Source organism: Panthera pardus, unplaced genomic scaffold, assembly GCF_024362965.1.
Source record: "Panthera pardus isolate Hobbes unplaced genomic scaffold, ASM2436296v1 HiC_scaffold_8, whole genome shotgun sequence".
NCBI lineage: Eukaryota > Metazoa > Chordata > Mammalia > Carnivora > Felidae > Panthera > Panthera pardus.
The window spans coordinates 13,139,982-13,157,011 of NW_026527013.1; the positions used below are offsets into that span (position 1 = coordinate 13,139,982).

The 17,030-nt window shown below is 52.3% G+C and overlaps 2 protein-coding genes across 2 annotated transcripts; both read right to left on the reverse strand.

Annotated features, from left to right (window-relative positions):
• Positions 1 to 645: 645 nt before the first annotated feature.
• TMEM221 (transmembrane protein 221) lies at positions 646 to 7,515 on the reverse strand. Its single transcript, XM_019416280.2, has 3 exons — positions 6,946 to 7,515; positions 4,737 to 4,822; positions 646 to 2,082 (listed from the first exon to the last, which is right to left on the reverse strand). Exons 1-3 carry the CDS (start codon positions 7,263 to 7,265, stop codon positions 1,613 to 1,615), a joined length of 876 nt encoding a protein of 291 aa, XP_019271825.1. The 5' UTR covers positions 7,266 to 7,515; the 3' UTR covers positions 646 to 1,612.
• A 1,424-nt stretch (positions 7,516 to 8,939) lies between these two features.
• On the reverse strand, positions 8,940 to 13,069 carry NXNL1 (nucleoredoxin like 1). Its single transcript, XM_019416281.2, has 2 exons — positions 12,657 to 13,069; positions 8,940 to 9,438 (listed from the first exon to the last, which is right to left on the reverse strand). The coding sequence occupies exons 1-2, from the start codon at positions 12,980 to 12,982 to the stop codon at positions 9,108 to 9,110; spliced, it is 657 nt and encodes a 218-aa protein (XP_019271826.1). The 5' UTR covers positions 12,983 to 13,069; the 3' UTR covers positions 8,940 to 9,107.
• Between the last annotated feature and the right edge of the window lie 3,961 nt (positions 13,070 to 17,030).

Consider the following 17,030-nt stretch of genomic DNA (forward strand, 5'->3'; position numbering starts at 1 on the left):
TCTGGTTTTATCTTCACTGATATTTATCATGCTCCCCGAGAACCTATGTTACTGGCTACCCCACATGTCAGGCACCCTGTGGAATGTTCGTGTGTGTTCTCTCTCCACTCCCCCAGCAAGGAGGTGTTCTGTGCAGCTTCCTGGTGGCTCTGGGAGGTGGCAGCCGGAGACAGTGGGCCACCTGGGTCTGGGTATATCTGATCAGCAGGGTCCCTGCCAGGGTCACGCTTGGGGACTAACCGCCCCCCACCTCCCCACCCCCCGTCGCCACTGCTGGGTGCTGTCACCTCTCTGACCTTTGGAAAGGGTCCTAGGGGGGCTTTGAGCCACTATGTGGCTGAGTCACCTCTACTCCGCGAGCCTTGGAGTACCTCTGTGGTCCAGGAAGGGACATACTGGGAGAATTCTGGGGATATCTGTCTATTTGGGGTCGGGATGAAGGCCAGGCATCCATCCCCCCGCCCCCGGTGAAATTTACATACATGAGGATTTGTGGGACCTGGGTCCCTGACTGAGGTCTACAAGGAACATACCCTTGCTCCCCACTTCTGCCTCCTCACCCCCACTCCTGTCACTCCATCCATCACCCTGGGCCTGGGCTTGGCCACACAGCATGTTTGGATGTGGCTCAAGTGACAAAGGAGATAGTGAGGGTCGGAGTTTATTTGAGGGTCGTGCAGAACGGGAGGGGGGAGGCCAGGGCCTCTGGAGACCCTGAGGGCTCTGAGTTATCCACTCCAAGCCTTGTCAGTTTCGTGAGCCCCAGAAAGTGGTCATCGACCCCGCCTTTTCCTGCCACCCGCGCACCCCACCCGACTGACAATGGCACAGGTTGACATGCGTGGAGGACCTACTGTGCACAGGCACCTGGAATGGCTTACACCGAGTCTCACAGGAACCCTAGGAGAAGAAGCTGCTTCTGTCCCCATTTTATAGACAAGGAAAGTGAGGCACAGAGCAGCGAAGTCTCTGCCACGGCCAGAAGTCTGGGTCCAGCCCCTCAGGTTTACCCGTGGCCCTGGGTTGCTCTGAGCTCAGCACACACAGATTTCAAATGCTCACAGCCCGGAAGACGTTGCAGAGTCTGAGGCTTGCACTGTCAGCAGCATGGGGTACAGAACCCAGGTTCAAATCCTGCCTCTGACGCTCAGTACTGGCCATGGGACTCCTGGTGAGCCACTGCCCCTCTGTGGACCTCGGTTTCCTCATCTGTAAAATGGATGGAGACATTTAGAGAACCACGGCATAAGCCCAACCCTCCCTCCTGCCTATAACATCTGGATAGCTACATTTCCCAGCCTCCCCTGCCGCGAGATGTGGCCATGTGACCGTTCTCGCCAGTGAGGTATAAACAGGAGGGACCCCAGGCTTCCCGGGGAGATTTCCAGAAGATACCGAGCCTGCCCTGGCCTCTGCCTTTCCCTCTGAGAGGAGATGAAGGCTGGAGCCCTGGCAGCCATTTTGTGCCATGAAGCAACCTTCAGGACAAAAACCAGGGATGCTGTGAACTGAGAAACCAAGTCATACTGCTACTATGGCTGAGCCTAGACTTATCTTTACAGAATCCTCTTCCTGCTGCCTGATCCCAGGTCTCTGTCCCTGGTCCCTGGGTTCACACCAGGGTGGAGTCCTTCCCTGAGCCCCCTGGCCTGTGGCCCAGCATGCTGCGCATCTCATGGGTGATCCCTTCCCAGTGCCCCCTGCCAGCTGACAGTGTCCGGTGCATGCGGGATAAAGGCAGGCTGCCCTCCCAGCCTCCTCCCTTGGCCGTAGGCACTGTAGCAGCACCCGTGGGTCTGACGGGGTCCCCAGGTTCTGGGAAGGATGAGTAGGGGGTCCGGTGGTGGGTACCCTGCTGGGGCTGAGCCCTGGGGCTGGCCTTGGAGACTTCAGCAGGACGGACAGGATCATCTTCAAAGTGCGGTGGGGACAGTTCGTGGAGGCCACGGCGGGTGGCCCGGGCAGCTCGGACCAGGGTGTGGGTCAGTGCCGCCACCAGGACCAGAGCACCCACTCCGAGGATGGAGGCGGCGGCTGCACCTGTCTCGATCTCAAAGAGCAGCAGGGCGTAGATGGACAGTGCTGGAAAAACAAACGGCTTTCATTCACTTAGTCCACAAACGTTTGCTCCCCAAACCCTGGGAGAGCTCCCCAAAAAGAGGGCAGTCACAGACACCCATACAACATGCTAGGCACACAGCTTCACCCATCTAATCCTCTCACATCGTTGTCACATCGTTGTCACACCCATTTTACTATAAAATGGTAAACTTCCGTGCCTTATCGTGTGTACTTGACTACAACTGAAACAACCCAGATCTCAGGCTTTCTGAATCCTGGTGATTAACTTTCCGTGGATCACAGCCCCTCTCTGGCCTCAGGTTGCCGGTCTGAACAAGACTGTTGCTGACCTGACCTTGAGGACCGACCTGTACTAGTTTTCTGTTGGCCTGTCCAACGCCCAGTTGGCATCATTCTTTTTGATGAGGACCGTCCTGTGCATTGTAGGACACTGAGCAGCTTTCTACCCACGAGGCACAATAGCGTTCCCTCCTGCCCTGTCATGACAACCAAAGACGTCTCCAGATATCGCCAAATGTTCACTGGGTCAGCAGAATCAGTTCCCATTGAAAACCCCTGGTCTAGTCCTTACCCTCACCCTGATTGCTAAGGTAGGAGCACTGACCCACCTCTCTGGCATCAGTGTTGTGTATGGTACTAGGCTTGGCCAATCAGAGCATTGATTCCTCCGGTTATAGTGATTGGTGCAGGGCTAGCACATGATCTGAGCTCAGCCAATCAGAGCCTGTCCTGGGACTGCTGACTGGGATACGGGTAGGGAGGAGTTTTCTTACAGCAGCAGCAGGGGACTTGGTAGTGGAGAAGCCCAGAGTGAATGGAAGACTTCTTCACACTTTGTGGGCTGTTTTTATGCTTTCTTCAGCTCTGTACTTGTGTTTTAAAAAAAATTGTTTTTATTTCATTTTTCGGGGGGGGGCAGGGGCAGAGAGAGAGGGAGATCTGAAGCAGGCTCCAGGCTCTGAGCTGTCAGCACAGAGCCCGATGCGGGGCTCGAACTCACGGAGTGTGAGATCGTGACCTGAGCTGAAGTCGGCCGCTTAACCGACCGAGCCACCCAGGCGCCCCTGCACTTTGGCTTTTAAGATGCCACACTGCATCATGTTTGACATATTAAAATGATGCCAAGGACCCTTTTTGCTCTAAACATTTTTTAAAGCGTGTGTGTTTTGTTTTGTTTTTTTAATTATTCTTTTGGCTCTGGTCAGCAACGATGGCTAATTGGATGATTGGCTGGACGTGGTCAGGAATTCTTGCTGAGTGAGGTCACCTAACCTCAAAAAAGAATCTAAATGGGAGCTGAACAAATTCTTAATTTAACACTTAATGAGGCTGACGTGGTTACCTTTTTTTTTTTTCTCTCTTTGTGAGTTTTCTTGTATATTAGAGCGAGCATATCTTATTCTCCAAGTCTCCAACATTTTTTTTTTTTTGCCAGCCTGTGAAAAGGCTCGAGTCACCCCTCCTCTCTCCTTTTTTAAAAAAAATTTTTTTTTAACGTTTATTTATTTTTCAGACAGAGAGAGACAGAGCATGAACGGGGGAGGGGCAGAGAGAGAGGGAGACACAGAATCGGAAGCAGGCTCCAAGCCATCAGCCCAGAGCCTGACGCGGGGCTCGAACTCACGCACCATGAGATCGTGACCTGAGCTGAAGTCGGACGCTCAACCGACTGAGCCACCCGGGCGCCCCTCCACTCTCCTTTTTTAAAGAAAACTCACATCTGGAGCATTTTATTAAGTCAAGCAACAAAAGTTCTGCAGAGTTCCCTGCACGTGATATACGCGTATGTACCCCTGTATTCCCATAATGAACCCTAGGCTCGCATCTCACAAAGAAATACTTTAAATATATCTTCTAAACTTCTGTTTCTCTGTCGCAGGAATAAGAGTAAGGCAATCATAGCAAATTCCTTGGTTTTCATTCAGCTGGAAATTATTTTCTTCCAGGAAAACAGGTTGCTTAGTGATCTAATGTGTGATTCAGCACCGAACCTGCAGCCCCATCAACACATTTTCCAAGATTAGAACAAAACAGAAGATGTCAGGAGTCTCTTTAAAGAGCCTTGATGACTTGATTCCTTTACCAGCAAGCGTGGGTGAGAGACTGTGGAGCTAAGAAAAGTTATGTTACAAGTCAGGGAAGGAAAGCCAGTGTGGCACGTTCTTTCTTTTTTGCTCTGCTTCCTGTTTTGGGATTTACAACTGAATTTCTGGTTTATAAAGCTTTTTTTTTTTTTTTTTAACTTAAGGCATTCTTGAGCTGGAGGTTCTGATATTTATAAGCAAATGGTTTTTGCTAAGACCAACCTGTGAAACACTATCTCTAGAAAGCCACCAAGGACATGGACACTTCTGTTCAAACCAGACGTAGAAAAGCTGATGAATCCAAAAGGGTTCTGAAGGCAACTACTGCTCGTGGACCCCCCCCCCCACCCCCACTGGAGTCAGATGCTTTCATGGCCTTTTGCGGGGATTCACCCTGAATGCCCTCAGCGATTCTCTAAGGCGGGGACGGTACACGTCCCCACTTCACCGGTGAGGAAACTGGGACGCAAGGGAGTCTGCCGAAGGTCCCAGAGCAAGAAAGTGTGTCAAAGCCACCCCAGCCCGGGGCTCTACCCCCCCCACATCTCCCCCCCCCCCCCCGGCACGCACCTGCTAAGTAGACAGAGACCCCGCAGCAGAAGAGGCCAAGGGCCACGTGTCTGAGGAGGCGGCAGTCATAGAGAAACCAGTCAGACCTAGGAGGGTGGGGGGCAGGAAGAAAAAGGGCTCAGGGGGTGGGGCTGGTGGGGGGAAGCCAGGGAGGAGAAGGAGGGGGAGCTTTGGGGGATCTGAGTTCCGTGTGAGGACCTGACCATCTATCCAGCCATCGGTCTCTCCATCTACCCGCTCATCCATCCACTACCATTTACTATCCACCAATTTCCATCGGCTGTTCAACCACACAGCCAGCCAGCCATTTAGCAAGGCCCTATTGATCCATCCACCCACTTATTTAAACAGCCACCGTCCGTCCATCCATCTATCGGCCATTCACCACCCATCTACCCACCCGTCTGTCCACCCATCCTTCACCCGCCCACCTCCCGCTCACCATCAAATCGATCCAACCGACTCTCCACCTGGCCATTCATCCTTCGCTCACCACGCACCCATCCACCACCCGTCTCCTGCGACCCATCCACGCACATCAGTCCATTCACACATCCAGCACTCATGAAGCAGCTATTACGCGGGGACACTTGTTAGACACCTGCCTTCCGTTGTTTTCCAGACCACAAACTTATTTGGGACACGAAGAGACGGAGCTTAACTCGCCATCAGAGGTGACAGAAACAGGGATTCCCGAGGGCTGAGACGGACCGAGGACTTAGTTTTGAGCCTGGCGCTGGGCTGAGTGCTTCGCCGGGTGCGTTCTTCCTTCCCCACTCCTCGAGGCTTAGGAAAGCCTCTGCTATCACTCACCTCCCACCGACAACGGTGGAAGTGGCCTCCTCTCTGCTCTCACCTTTTTTGCACAGTGGCTGGAGGGGGTGATTGCAAACCTAAGTCAGGTCACATGCCCCTCCTTGCTCACAACTCTCTCAGGCAGAGTAAACCCCCAAAGTCTGCACCACAGCACAGAAGCCCAGGATGGTCTATTTCCCCTGATTTCCTTACCCTTATCTCCCTCATCTCTCCCTCCAGCCACACCAATCACCTCGACCTCTAACACCCCAAGCTCATTCCTGCCCCAGGGCCTTTGCACATGCTGCCCTCCCTCCCCCCATCACAGACCTCCAGATCCGCCGCCTCTTTTCCTCTTTCAAGTCTCAGCGCAAGCCTCCCCGGATGGTCCCGCCTCAACCACACTTACCCTTTCCGCTTCCACCCCATCACCCCATTTTCTTCCTTTCCCAGCATTCAGCCTCACTTGATATTTCTGATCTGGCTTGTCGCTATTGTCTACCCCACCAGGGCCGGTCTGGGTCCACCTGGTTCCTGCTGTGTCCTCTATTTCCAGTGCTGGGTCAGCCCCCTGCAGGTGCCCAATACATATTTGTCGACTGACTCCCTGAGCTATCGAATGGAATAGTTTAGGTGGAATCTACTCCAAATGGTGGACGTTCCCATCTGCTCAAATCCATGGAATCCTGGACCAATGATTCTGGCTCTCCTCCCCGGGGCATCCTGGAGGGAAACACTTGGATGTGGGGCAGCCCAGTCCTTGACTCAAGGAAGGTCCCTCACTCTACATTCACTGCCCGCCCCCCGCCCCACCCCCCACCCCCCACCCCCCACCTCCCCAGGGTTCATGTTCCGGAGCTCAGATGCGCGAGCCAGGGCACAGGCTCTGGCTCTATCAGAATCAAATTCAAATCCAGTCCGCCCACTTCCAAATCAGGCAGCCCAGAGAGATCAGCCGACCCTGGCCCCTGTCGGAGCCGCAGTTACAAAGGGAGGCAGTAACGTTCAGCCGCCGCGGGGCGAAGGGGGTGGGGGGACTTCACTGAGCTAATCCTTGGAAAGCAAGAAGCACGAAGAGTGTGGGGTTCCCTAAATGACACGCGCTATCAGCGCAGGAGCTAGCTGACCCTGGGCCCTCTATGAGCCTCAGTTTCCACCTCTGTAAAATTCGCACCTGCGGTAAATTTTCAACTACTATAGGATGGAGGGAGGGAGAGGTGATAGAAGTTGGGGATGGAGAGAGAGGGGAGGAAGGCAGGGAGGGATGGAAGAAAGGAGAAGGGGAGAGGGGATAAGGGAAGATCCACTCCCCCCGCCAAACACCCCCGCGCAACCTGAGGCCCAGAGAGGGGCGGCGGCTCGCCGGGCTCGCCCAGCCCCCAGCCGGGCGTCGGGGTGGAGGGGCTTGTCCTACCTGCCGGGACCCGGTCCCCGCGCCAGTTCGGCGCCCAGGTGGCCGCAGAGCGCGGCGAGCAGAAGGCTGGTGAGGCCCAACACCAGGGCGAGCGCAGCAAGCGCGGCGGCCAGAGGCAGCAGCGCCCCGGCCGCGTCCTCGGGCAGCCCTGGGCCGGCGTCCAGCTCCGGGCCCAGCCCGTCGGCGCGCATTCCCCGCAGCTCCGCGCGGCCCGCCTGCAGCTGGAACAGCAGCTGCGCTCCCAGCGCCGCCAGCACCGCCGCCGGGATGCCCAGCAGGGTCATCGCGGCCAGCACCCGGCCCCCGTAAGACCGGGCCATGGTAGGGGTCCCGCGGGCCTGGGTGGGGGGCGGTCGAGGAATAAAAGAGATTTTTAGCGGCAGAGAAGTTGGGCGGGAGTCCAGGGGCCCCCAGGAGTTCCGAAAGGGGGCGGGACCGCAAGGGGTGTCTGAAAATCGGGGGGCCGTAGGGGGATTGGGACGCCGATCGCAGCGGGGATGAGGAAGCTCCGCGAAAACTTGGGACAAAGTCTTTTCTCCTCCCTCTGGGGACCCTGCGGGCGCCCCCTCCCGGCCTCCAGGTCCTGGCTGGGCGGGGCCGGCGCGGGGCGGGGCGAAGAAGAAACCGAGGTGGCCCCAAGAGCTGCAAAAGCTCGGTGGCCGGATCCAGGGAGCCCCACAAGTCCCCAAATTCATTAAAGCGACCCCCCACTCCGCCCACTGTCCTTTCACTGTTTAAAACAAAACAAACAAAAAAAAGGAAGCTTGAACAAATTTTTAAATCATTCACTTTTTAAAATTCTTTTTTAACGTTTATTCATTTTTGGGAGACAGAGGGTGAGTGGAGGAGGGGCAGAGAGAGAGGGAGACATAGGATCCGAAGCAGGCTCCCTGCTCTGAGCTGTCAGCACAGGGCCCGGCGAGGGGGGGGGGGAGGGGGGGGGGCTCAAACCCACCAACCCTGAGATCATGACCTGAGCCACCCAGGCGCCCCTTAAATAATTCACCTTGATATTTGGTCTCTTACCTGCAGTTGGCTGTGATTTCCCCTCTGTCCAACCTTTTTTCAAGGCTTTGCAGAAATGTTGCCTCCTGGGTGAGGCCCTTCTGCACCCCCCTTGAGTGGGCACCCCTATATCTTGCTACAAGTCTTTGGTTATTATTTATTTTTCAGTTTTAGAAATTGAGGTGAAGTGTACATGACATAAACCATGCTGAAGCGAACAATTCAGAGGCATTTAGTACATATGCAATGTTGTGCACCCATCATGTCTGTCTAGTGCGGGAATATTTTCATCATCCCTAAGGGAGACCCCCATTCCCCACCCCCCTCCTCCAGCCCCTGGCCCTGATCTGCTTTCTGTATCTGGGTTTGCCTGTTCTGGACATTTTCTATAAATGGAGCCCGACGGTATGTGACTTTTTTGTGTCCAGTTTCTTTCACTGAGCATGTTTTGGATGTTCATCTATGTTGAGAGCACATATTATGGCTGAATAGCATTCCACGGGGTGGACGGACCACATTTCGTTTATTCATTTCTACGTTGTGAACATGCACATTCAGCTATTTGTCTGAGTCTGTTTTCATTTCTCTTGGGCGCATACCTACTAGTGGAATTGCTGGTAAGTGAGGTCATTATATAGTTAACTTATCGAGGAATCCCCAGACTGCTCTCCACAGCGACTGCACCATTTTCCCTTCCCACCAGCAGCGCGCCAGGTTCCAATGTCTTCATTTCCCTGCCAACGCTGGCTATTTTCTGGTTTTTTGATTACAGCCATCCCACTGGGTGTGAGATGGTATCTCACGGTGCTCTTGATTTGCGTGTCCCTAATGGCTAATGACGTGGAGCATCTTTTCATGCGCTTGCTGGTCATTTGTGTATCTTCTTTGGAGAAAAAAACTGCCTGTTCATGCCCTTTGCTTATTTTTGAATGGGTGGTCTGTCTTCTTGCTTCCCCCCAGGCAGCACTTTGAATCTTCTGAAGCCCTGCTGTTTCCCGGAGGTCTGAGCGCCCCCTCCCGCCCCGCCCCCGCGCTGGGGGTGGGTCCGCTGTTTCGGGGACAGCTGGAGGTCTGCCTCAAGTGTCCACTGCTGTGTCCCTGTAGGGTCTGGGAGGGCACTCTTTGGGAAGTTCAGGCGTGTGCTCTGCGCAGGGATCTCAGAATAGCTCCCCGTCCCCGCCCTCCGCCCCGCCCTCGCCCTCGGGGTCGCTCCCTCTCCTGGGGCGGCGTTTGCCCCGAGCCGCCGGGTCCACGCGGTACTTGCAGCGGCGCAGCGGCTCGGTGAGGCTCCGGGGCGCGGGGTCGTCCAGGTCCTCGGGCTGCAGGAAGTTGCGGTCCAGCACCTCCGCCGCCTCCTGCCAGTTGGCGAAGCAGGCGGGTCCCAGGCGCCGGATCTCGTCAGTTGCGTCGCGGGTGAGCACGTCCCCTCCAGGCTTGAGCACCACGACAGCCGGCAGGCGCTCCACGGAGAACTGGCGCCCGAGATCCCTGCGGGGTGGGCGGGTCAGTCCGGTTGGAAGCCCGTACCCGCCCCTGAGCTGGGGAGCCACACAGCCCTCCTCCGGGTACTTACTGAGCACCTGCTGTGTGCACTACCCCGTGCCGGGCGCTGGGGGAGCCCAGAGACCGGGCCAGGCCAGGCCTCAGTGGCCTCTGCACTGGGTGTCCAATACCTCAGATATGCTACCGCCTCAGGGCCTTTGCACTGGCCATGCCCTCTGCCTGGAGCACTCTCCCCGGACTTCTGTGGGTTAAGACCCTGTATGCTGGGTAGCCAACCTCAAATCTCAATGCCTCGCTCTCCCGTCTGCTGCGCTGTGCCTTTTAGCATCCAACACACTGCACCGTTTGTTTTTCCTTTTTTTTTTTTTTTTTAAGTTTATTTATTTATTTTGAGAGTGTGAAGGAGAGTGCTAGCAGGATAGGGACAGAGAGAGATAAAAAATCTCAAGCAGGATCCACACGTGTCAGTGCAGAGCCCGATGTGGGCTCGAACTCAGGAACTGTAAGATCATGACCTGAGCCAAAGTCAGATGCTTAACCGACTGAGCCCCCCAGGCGCCCCTATTTTTCCCCTTTATCATTTTTGCCCACCATAGAATGTAGCTTCACTAGGGCACAGATTTCTGTTGCCATTCACCTGGGTCCCCAGTGCCTGAAACAGTATAGGGCACAGAATTGAGGCTCAGAAACTGTGTGGGATGAATGAATGAATCAATACTGATAAATGTCATAAAGAAATACCAAGCTGGGTAAGGGATTGGTGGTCAGAGAGGGCCTCTCCAAGGAGGTGATCTTTGAGCTCAAAGCTGCAGGATGAGAAGGGCACTGGGCGGCCAGGGTCCCAGGCAGAGGACACAGCCGTGCAAAGGCCCTGAGATGAGAGGGAGATTAGAGTGTAACCTTGATCAGAGGCCCTGCAGGCTCATAGTAAGGAGTTTCCATTTTGTCCCCAGTATGAGGGGAAGCCAGTGAGGAGCCATCCACGATCCCAGGAGACCCCAGACCAAACGTCCCATCTGGACCAGAATCACGCACAGACATTCTGAAGTACAGGGGAGACCAGACTGAGCCCAGCATCCACAGTTGTTAATTTCCACCCACTGGGTTTTTGGGTGGCCCTTTTCCGGGCCTCTGCACAGAGAATGCATGGCACTTGTAAAGTCACACAGGACTTTACAGACTTAGCAAAAAGAAATACAGGTTGCCAGACTTAGCAAAAAGAAATACAGGACACCTGTTAAAGTTGATATAATAAATAAAATAAAATAAAATAAAATAAAATAAAATAAAATAAAATAAGACTTATATAACAACATGCAATATGCGGGACATACTTATACTAAAAACACATACTAAAAAATTATTCATTGGGGCACCTGGGTGGCTCAGCTGGTTGAGAGTCTGACTCTTGGATCGGCTCAGGTCATGATCCCACAGTTGGTGAGTTGGAGCCCCGCATCACTGATCGTGCGAAGCCTGCTTGGGATTTTCTCTCTCTCTCCTCTCTCTGCCCTCCCCCACTCGTGCTCGCTGTCTCTCAAAATAAATACATAAAATTAAAAAAATATTCATTGTTTTTGTGAAATTTGTTTCTAATTGGGCATCCTGTGTTTTATCTGGGGACCCCGTATGTGGGTAGGGTAAGGAGTAGGGCGATGGGGACTCGCTCACCCTCTGTCCAGACATCTAGCCCCAGTGAAGGTTTGATTGAGAGGACCCTGCCTCAAACAAAGTCAGCAGGTCAGTGTTTGGCTATGATGCCCTCACAGCTGGCATTTCTGAAGGGAAATGTTACTAGTTAACCAGAAAGATCCCCCTCGGCTGCAGAGAGGCCAGGGGGAGTGAGCAAGTGTCCAAATCTGATAATGTTGGATGGTCAACGAAGGTCTCCGGAAACTTCCAACTTGTGGAACAAAATTAATGAAATCTGTAAAGTGTCACAAAGTCTGAGATGCCCGCTCAAATGGTTCAGTGCATGCTCCCATGTGTGCAGAGAAAGAAAATCTGGCAAAATGTTAACAATTGTATTGTTAATTGTTCATTGCATGCTTCTCCCAACTTAAAAAAATTTTTTTTAATGTTTTATCTTATATTTGAGAGAGAGAAAGTGAGAGAGACAGAGCATGAGCAGAGAGATGGAGACAGAATCCGAAGCAGGCTCCAGGCTCTGAGCTGTCAGCACAGAGCCTGATGCGGGGCTCGAACCCATGAGCAGTGAGATCATGACCTGAGCTGAACTCGGACGCTCAGCTGGCTGAGGTGCCACACGGGCACCTCAAAAAGAAGGAAAGTTTTACCGCAGAAAAGGGGAAGCTTCTTCTTTTTTTTTTAACGTGTATTTATTTTTGAGAGAGAGAGAGAGAGAGCGGGAGTGAAGGAGGGGCAGAGAGAGAGGGAGACAGAAAATCCGAAGCAAGCTTTGCTTTTAGTTCAGCCTCGATGCGAGGCTCGAACTCATGAACCATGAGAACGTGACCTGAGCCGAAGCTGGACATTGAACCAACTGAGCCACCCAGGCATCCCTGGGGAAGGTTCTAAAGTAGGAGCAAACTGCAACACGGTTTATAGGGCAGCTCGGTGCAAAGCTCGAATCCACGCACCTCTCTCTCAGCTCCGATGCCCTCCCTGGCTCCCAGCTACTCTGAGGACCACACTCATACTTATAAAGATGCAGTTTGTGGCGCCACCTGAGACCTGCGGACCTCTCACGCCTGTTACTCCTTACAGGTCCCCGATTTGGCTGTTCTTTGCCTGATGGCCTCCCAGCCTTTATCTGTGCCCTCTGCCTGGAAGCCTTTCCCTCACTCCACTCTTTCCCCTCCTATCCTCCCTTGGCCTTGGGGTCTCTCTAAAGGCACTGCCTCAGGGAAACATCCCCTGACCCCAAACCTCAGCAAGGTCTGCCCGTGATGTTCCCACGTGGTATCCTCCCTTTGTCCTCGGGAACACAACTGCAGTTTGTTATGTGTTTGAGTCTTTGTGTCATGACTGTCTCCCCAGGTTGTAAGCTCCTTGGGAGCTAAATGGAAATGGGCATATGCACCCCTCCCCCCTGTGCACCCCCCAGGCTGGGTACAGAGTGCCACACAGGCCGTGCTCATCAATTCCAGATGGAAGGGAGGCAAGAATGAACGAATACTTCACTTTCAGCAGAAATAGCTCCTCCTCCAGGAAGCCCTCCCTGGCCTCTTCTCCCATCTCACCTCCTCAGGTCATCCTCGAAGGGCAGGAAGAGCCACTTTTTCGGCATGTCCCTGAGGAACAGATCCTGTTCCTCCTCTGTGGGGTCCTGGGACACGTACACCAGGGCCAGCTGGGCTGCCCGCAGCACGTAGAACTCATCTGTGAGCCGCACGAAGAAGTCCCTGAGGATGGGTGCGAAGGCCTGGCACTGTGGGCATGACCCAGCGCCAAAGAACAGCAGCACCAGCCGGTTCTCCAGCCTGCGGCTGAGCTCAGCCTCCGTGTCCAGCTCGTCCTGGTCGCTGTTGTTGCGAATCAGGACGCGGCCAGAGAACAGGGAGGCCATGGCAGCCCCGGCCGGGAGCTGGGGACAGGGTGGAGGGACTCTGTGTGGCCCTGGGACTGCTGGCTGGCTTCTGGTCCAGGATTAGGTATCTTTAAGGAGGCCAGTTCAGGACCTCACTAATCTGCCTACACCGTGACCTGATTCTGTGCTGCCTCCAAGGGCAGAGACAGGCCCCTGTGGGCTCCTTCTCTGGAGACAGCTAGAAACCCAATCCATTAAGGCACAGGATTGCAAAGGAAAACGGTCATACTGACATACGGGTGTGAAAATATTTTATTACGTTGTGACATAAAAATATATGTGCTTCTTCATGAACTGAATGCATTCAGTAATCCTGATTCATGATGGCTCTACAAAGTATTGTGATTTCTTTTTTTTGGTAATGTTTTATTTTTTATTTTTGACAGAGAGAGAGAGAGACAGAGCATGAGTGGGGGGGGGGGGCGGACAGAGAGAGAGGGAACAAACTCACGGACTGCAAGATCATGACCTGAGCTGAAGTCGGATGCTCAACCGACAGAGCCACCCAGGTGCCCCCAAGTATTGTGATTTCTTTCTTTTTTTTTTTTTTTTAATTTTTTTAAATGTTTATTTTTGAGAGAGACAGAGACAGAATGCGAGTGGGTTAGGGGCAGAGAGAGAGGGAGACACAGAATCCGAAGCAGGCTCCAGGCTCTGAGCTGTCAACACAGAACCCGATGCGGGGCTCGAACTCATGAGCTGCAAGATCATGACCTGAGCTGAAGTCTTACACTCAACCGACTGAGCCACCCAGGCGCCCCTTGTGATTTCTACATCAAAATGAGCATTAGTGATATTTTGAGGTGTCTGCCTGCAACGGCCAGGCTGTGATATGAAATTACCTTTGATTTCCATGGGAGACAAAGTCACAGGGCTGGCTGATACCTGCTTTGACAGGACATTAAAAAACACAGGCTAAATTCCAGTTAGAAGTGTAAAGATGGGGACGCCTGGGTGGCTCAGTCCCTTAAGCGTCTGACTCTTGATTTCGGCTCAGGTCATGATCTCACATTTCGTAAGATAGAGCCTCACCATGAGCTCTTCACTGACAGTGCAGAGTCAGCTTGGGATTTTCTCCCTCTGTCTCTCTCTCTTCGCCTCCCCCACTCGTGCTTTCTCTCTCTCTCAAAATACATAAACTTAAAAATAAATAAATAAATAAATAAATAAATAAAATGTTTTTTAAGTGTAAAAATTAATAATGGGAAACCACACTAAAATGGAAGCGTGAGGCCAGAAGGGGGAGCTCACACCCCACCACTCCATATCAATTACAGGAAGCGGTGTCAATTTCAGAACCTCCAACAGGGGAATCCACAGGTAAGAATGATCAGTTACAGTTCTCAACAGGAAAAGAGGGACATTCCCTCTCCTGCAATAAGTCAACTACCCCTGAAACTCAGCCAATTAACCATCATCACCCTGAACTCCTGCTTCTTTTTGATGGACTTTCCTTCAAAACAGCCCCTCCCAACTTCCTCCTTCTCTATAAAATAATGTTCATCTCCTTTGTTGGAATAGCCTACGGTTTTCGCCATAGTTTGCTTCTCCCGAATCACAATTCTCTGCTATAGCAAATAAACCCATTTTTTTTTTTGCTAGTAAACTGACTTTATTTATTTTTAATTTTTTTAATGTTTATTTTTGACGGGGAGAGAGAGAGAGAGAGAGGGAGAGAGACAGAGCATGGGTGGGGGAGGGGCAGAGAGCGAGGGAGACACAGAATCCGAAGCAGCTCCAGGCACCGAGCTGTCAGCACAGAGCCCAACGCGGGGCTCGAACTCACAAACTCTGAGATCATGACCTGAGCCGAAGTTGGGCACTTAACCGACTGAGCCACCCAGGTGCCCCTATTTATTTATTTTAACGTTTATTCATTTTTGAGAGAGACGGAGACAAGAGTGTGAGTGGGGGGAGGGGCAGAGAGAGAGAGAGAGAGAGAGAGAGGGAGACACAGAATCTGAAGCAGGCTCCAGGCTTTGAGCTGTCAGCACAGAGCGAGATGCAGGGCTCAAACTCACGGACCATGAGATCCTGCCCTGAGCCCAAGTTGGACGTGTAACAGACTGAGCCACGGAGGCACCCCACTAACTTTATCTTCAAAGTTAATAGAAGGTACTGAAAATAAACATGTTTAGGTTTTTTTCTCCACCTTCCCGAATTCAGTCTGGACAGCCCACCTTAAGATCCCTCGGTAAGGTTGAAGACCATGGCCACAGTATTTTGCAGCCCCTTGTCATTAGGAGGAGATGGAAACTAGTTCCCCTCTCCTGGAATCTGGACTGGCTTCGTGACTTGCTTTGACCAACAGAATGCGGCAGAAGGTGTGAGTTTGGAAGATATGTCTTATCCTTACTTCCCACTTTGATTCTCTTGGAATGCTGCCTCCTGATGCCCCATGTAAGGAAGCTGATCTAGCCCAGGAGCTGACAAAGCTTTTCTATAAAGGACCAGGTGGTAAATGTTTTTGGCTTTGTGTGCCATGGCCACAGTTCCAATAGGACTCTGCTTACAGAAGCCGAAGTTTGAATTTCGTAGAATTTTCACGTGTCAGGAAATATCAGTCTTTTGATATTCTTCAACCATTCCGAAGTGTAAAGACCATTCTCAGCCTCTGGTGAACCAGATGTGGTCTGTGAGCTGTGGTTTGCAGACCCCTGTTCTAGCCTATTGGATAAGAGGTCACATGGCGGTATTGACCTTCAAATGAAAACAATTATTTTACCCACAAAATGGGCTTGTTCAGGAATAGCAGAGAATTGCAATTCGGAACAAGCAAGCTACGCAAAAACCACGGGCGTGTCCAGCAAAGGAGAGGACTGCGATTTTTTGGAGAAAGAGGAAGTTGGGAGGGGTTGTTTTGAAGGGAAGTCCATTGGAGTTCCGGGTGATGATGGTGTCTCATTGGCTGAGGCGATTGAGTCCAGCAGGGGGACTGCCCAGGCAGACACATGTAGTTGATCCCTGTTGTATGAATCCACTCCAGTTCGGGGTGATCTGTTACACAGCAATAGCTAACTGGGACACCAGGTCTAGAAGATTTTTCCAGGTTTAGGAAAACATGAGAGACTCTGAAAGAAACTTCGGGTTGGCTTTAAACCATAAGAAAGGAAGTCACGACATCTCCATTCCCAAGACGTAATTCATGTCGTCAAGGTTTTGTGAATGACCTCAGTCCCGATATGTCCTTGTTACGTTCTGTTTAGAAATGGTTTCCCCAGATTTTCCTCACTCTCCCCAAACCCCAGGAAGTCCTGTCGTGTCATGGGTGCAAAAGATGCACCAAGAGCAAAATGATCTCAAGGACAGAGGACTCTTCTATAATGTTTGTGAGGTGCCGGGCTTCTGTTCTCAGAACAGAAAAGAAATAAACATTTAAAAAAAATAAATAAAAATGTCTCCAGGCATTGCCAGGTGTCTCCAGGGGCAGTTGAGAACTACTACTTATTTATTTATTTATTTATTTATTTATTTATTTATTGAGAGACAGTATGAGCAGGGGAGGGGCAGAGAGAAAGGGAGACACAGAATTAGAAGCGAGCTCCAGGCTCCGAGCTATGTCAGCACAGAGCCCCATGTGGGGCTCGAACTCACCAACTGCGAAATCATGACCTGAGCCGGAGTCAGATGCCTAACCGACCGAGCCACCCAGGTGCCCCGAGAACTACTGCTCTAACCCTTTATTCTGTTGTAGTGGGTTGAGTGGTGGCCCCCAGAGAGATCCGTCCGAGTCCTAACCCCGGAACCTGTGACCGTGACCTTATTTGGAGAAAGGGTCTTCGCGGATGTAATTAAGAATCTCAAGATGAGATCATCTTGGATTATGGAGGGAGGTCTTAAATCCAATGGCAAGTGTCTTTGTAAGAGGCAGAAGAGGAGACACACGGGGAGAAGGCCATGTGAAGACAGAGGCAGAGGGACGTGGCCACAGCTGAGGAATGCATGGATCCTCCCCTAGAATTTCCAGAGGGAGTGTGGCTGTTGACATTTTGATTTCGGACTTCTGGCCTCCAGAACTGTGAGAGAA

Excerpts from the sequence above, each read along its gene's own strand:
- TMEM221 (XM_019416280.2), bottom strand. The coding sequence starts at position 7,265 with ATGGCCCGGTCTTACGGGGGCCGGGTGCTGGCCGCGATGACCCTGCTG. Across the intron at positions 4,823-6,945 it reads CGGGGACCGGGTCCCGGCAG|GTCTGACTGGTTTCTCTATG; the intron begins GTAGGACAAGCC and ends CCACCCTCCTAG. Across the intron at positions 2,083-4,736 it reads GGTCTCTGTCTACTTAGCAG|CACTGTCCATCTACGCCCTG; the intron begins GTGCGTGCCGGG and ends TTGTTTTTCCAG.
- NXNL1 (XM_019416281.2), bottom strand. The coding sequence starts at position 12,982 with ATGGCCTCCCTGTTCTCTGGCCGCGTCCTGATTCGCAACAACAGCGAC. Across the intron at positions 9,439-12,656 it reads TTCGAGGATGACCTGAGGAG|GGATCTCGGGCGCCAGTTCT; the intron begins GTGAGATGGGAG and ends CCCACCCCGCAG.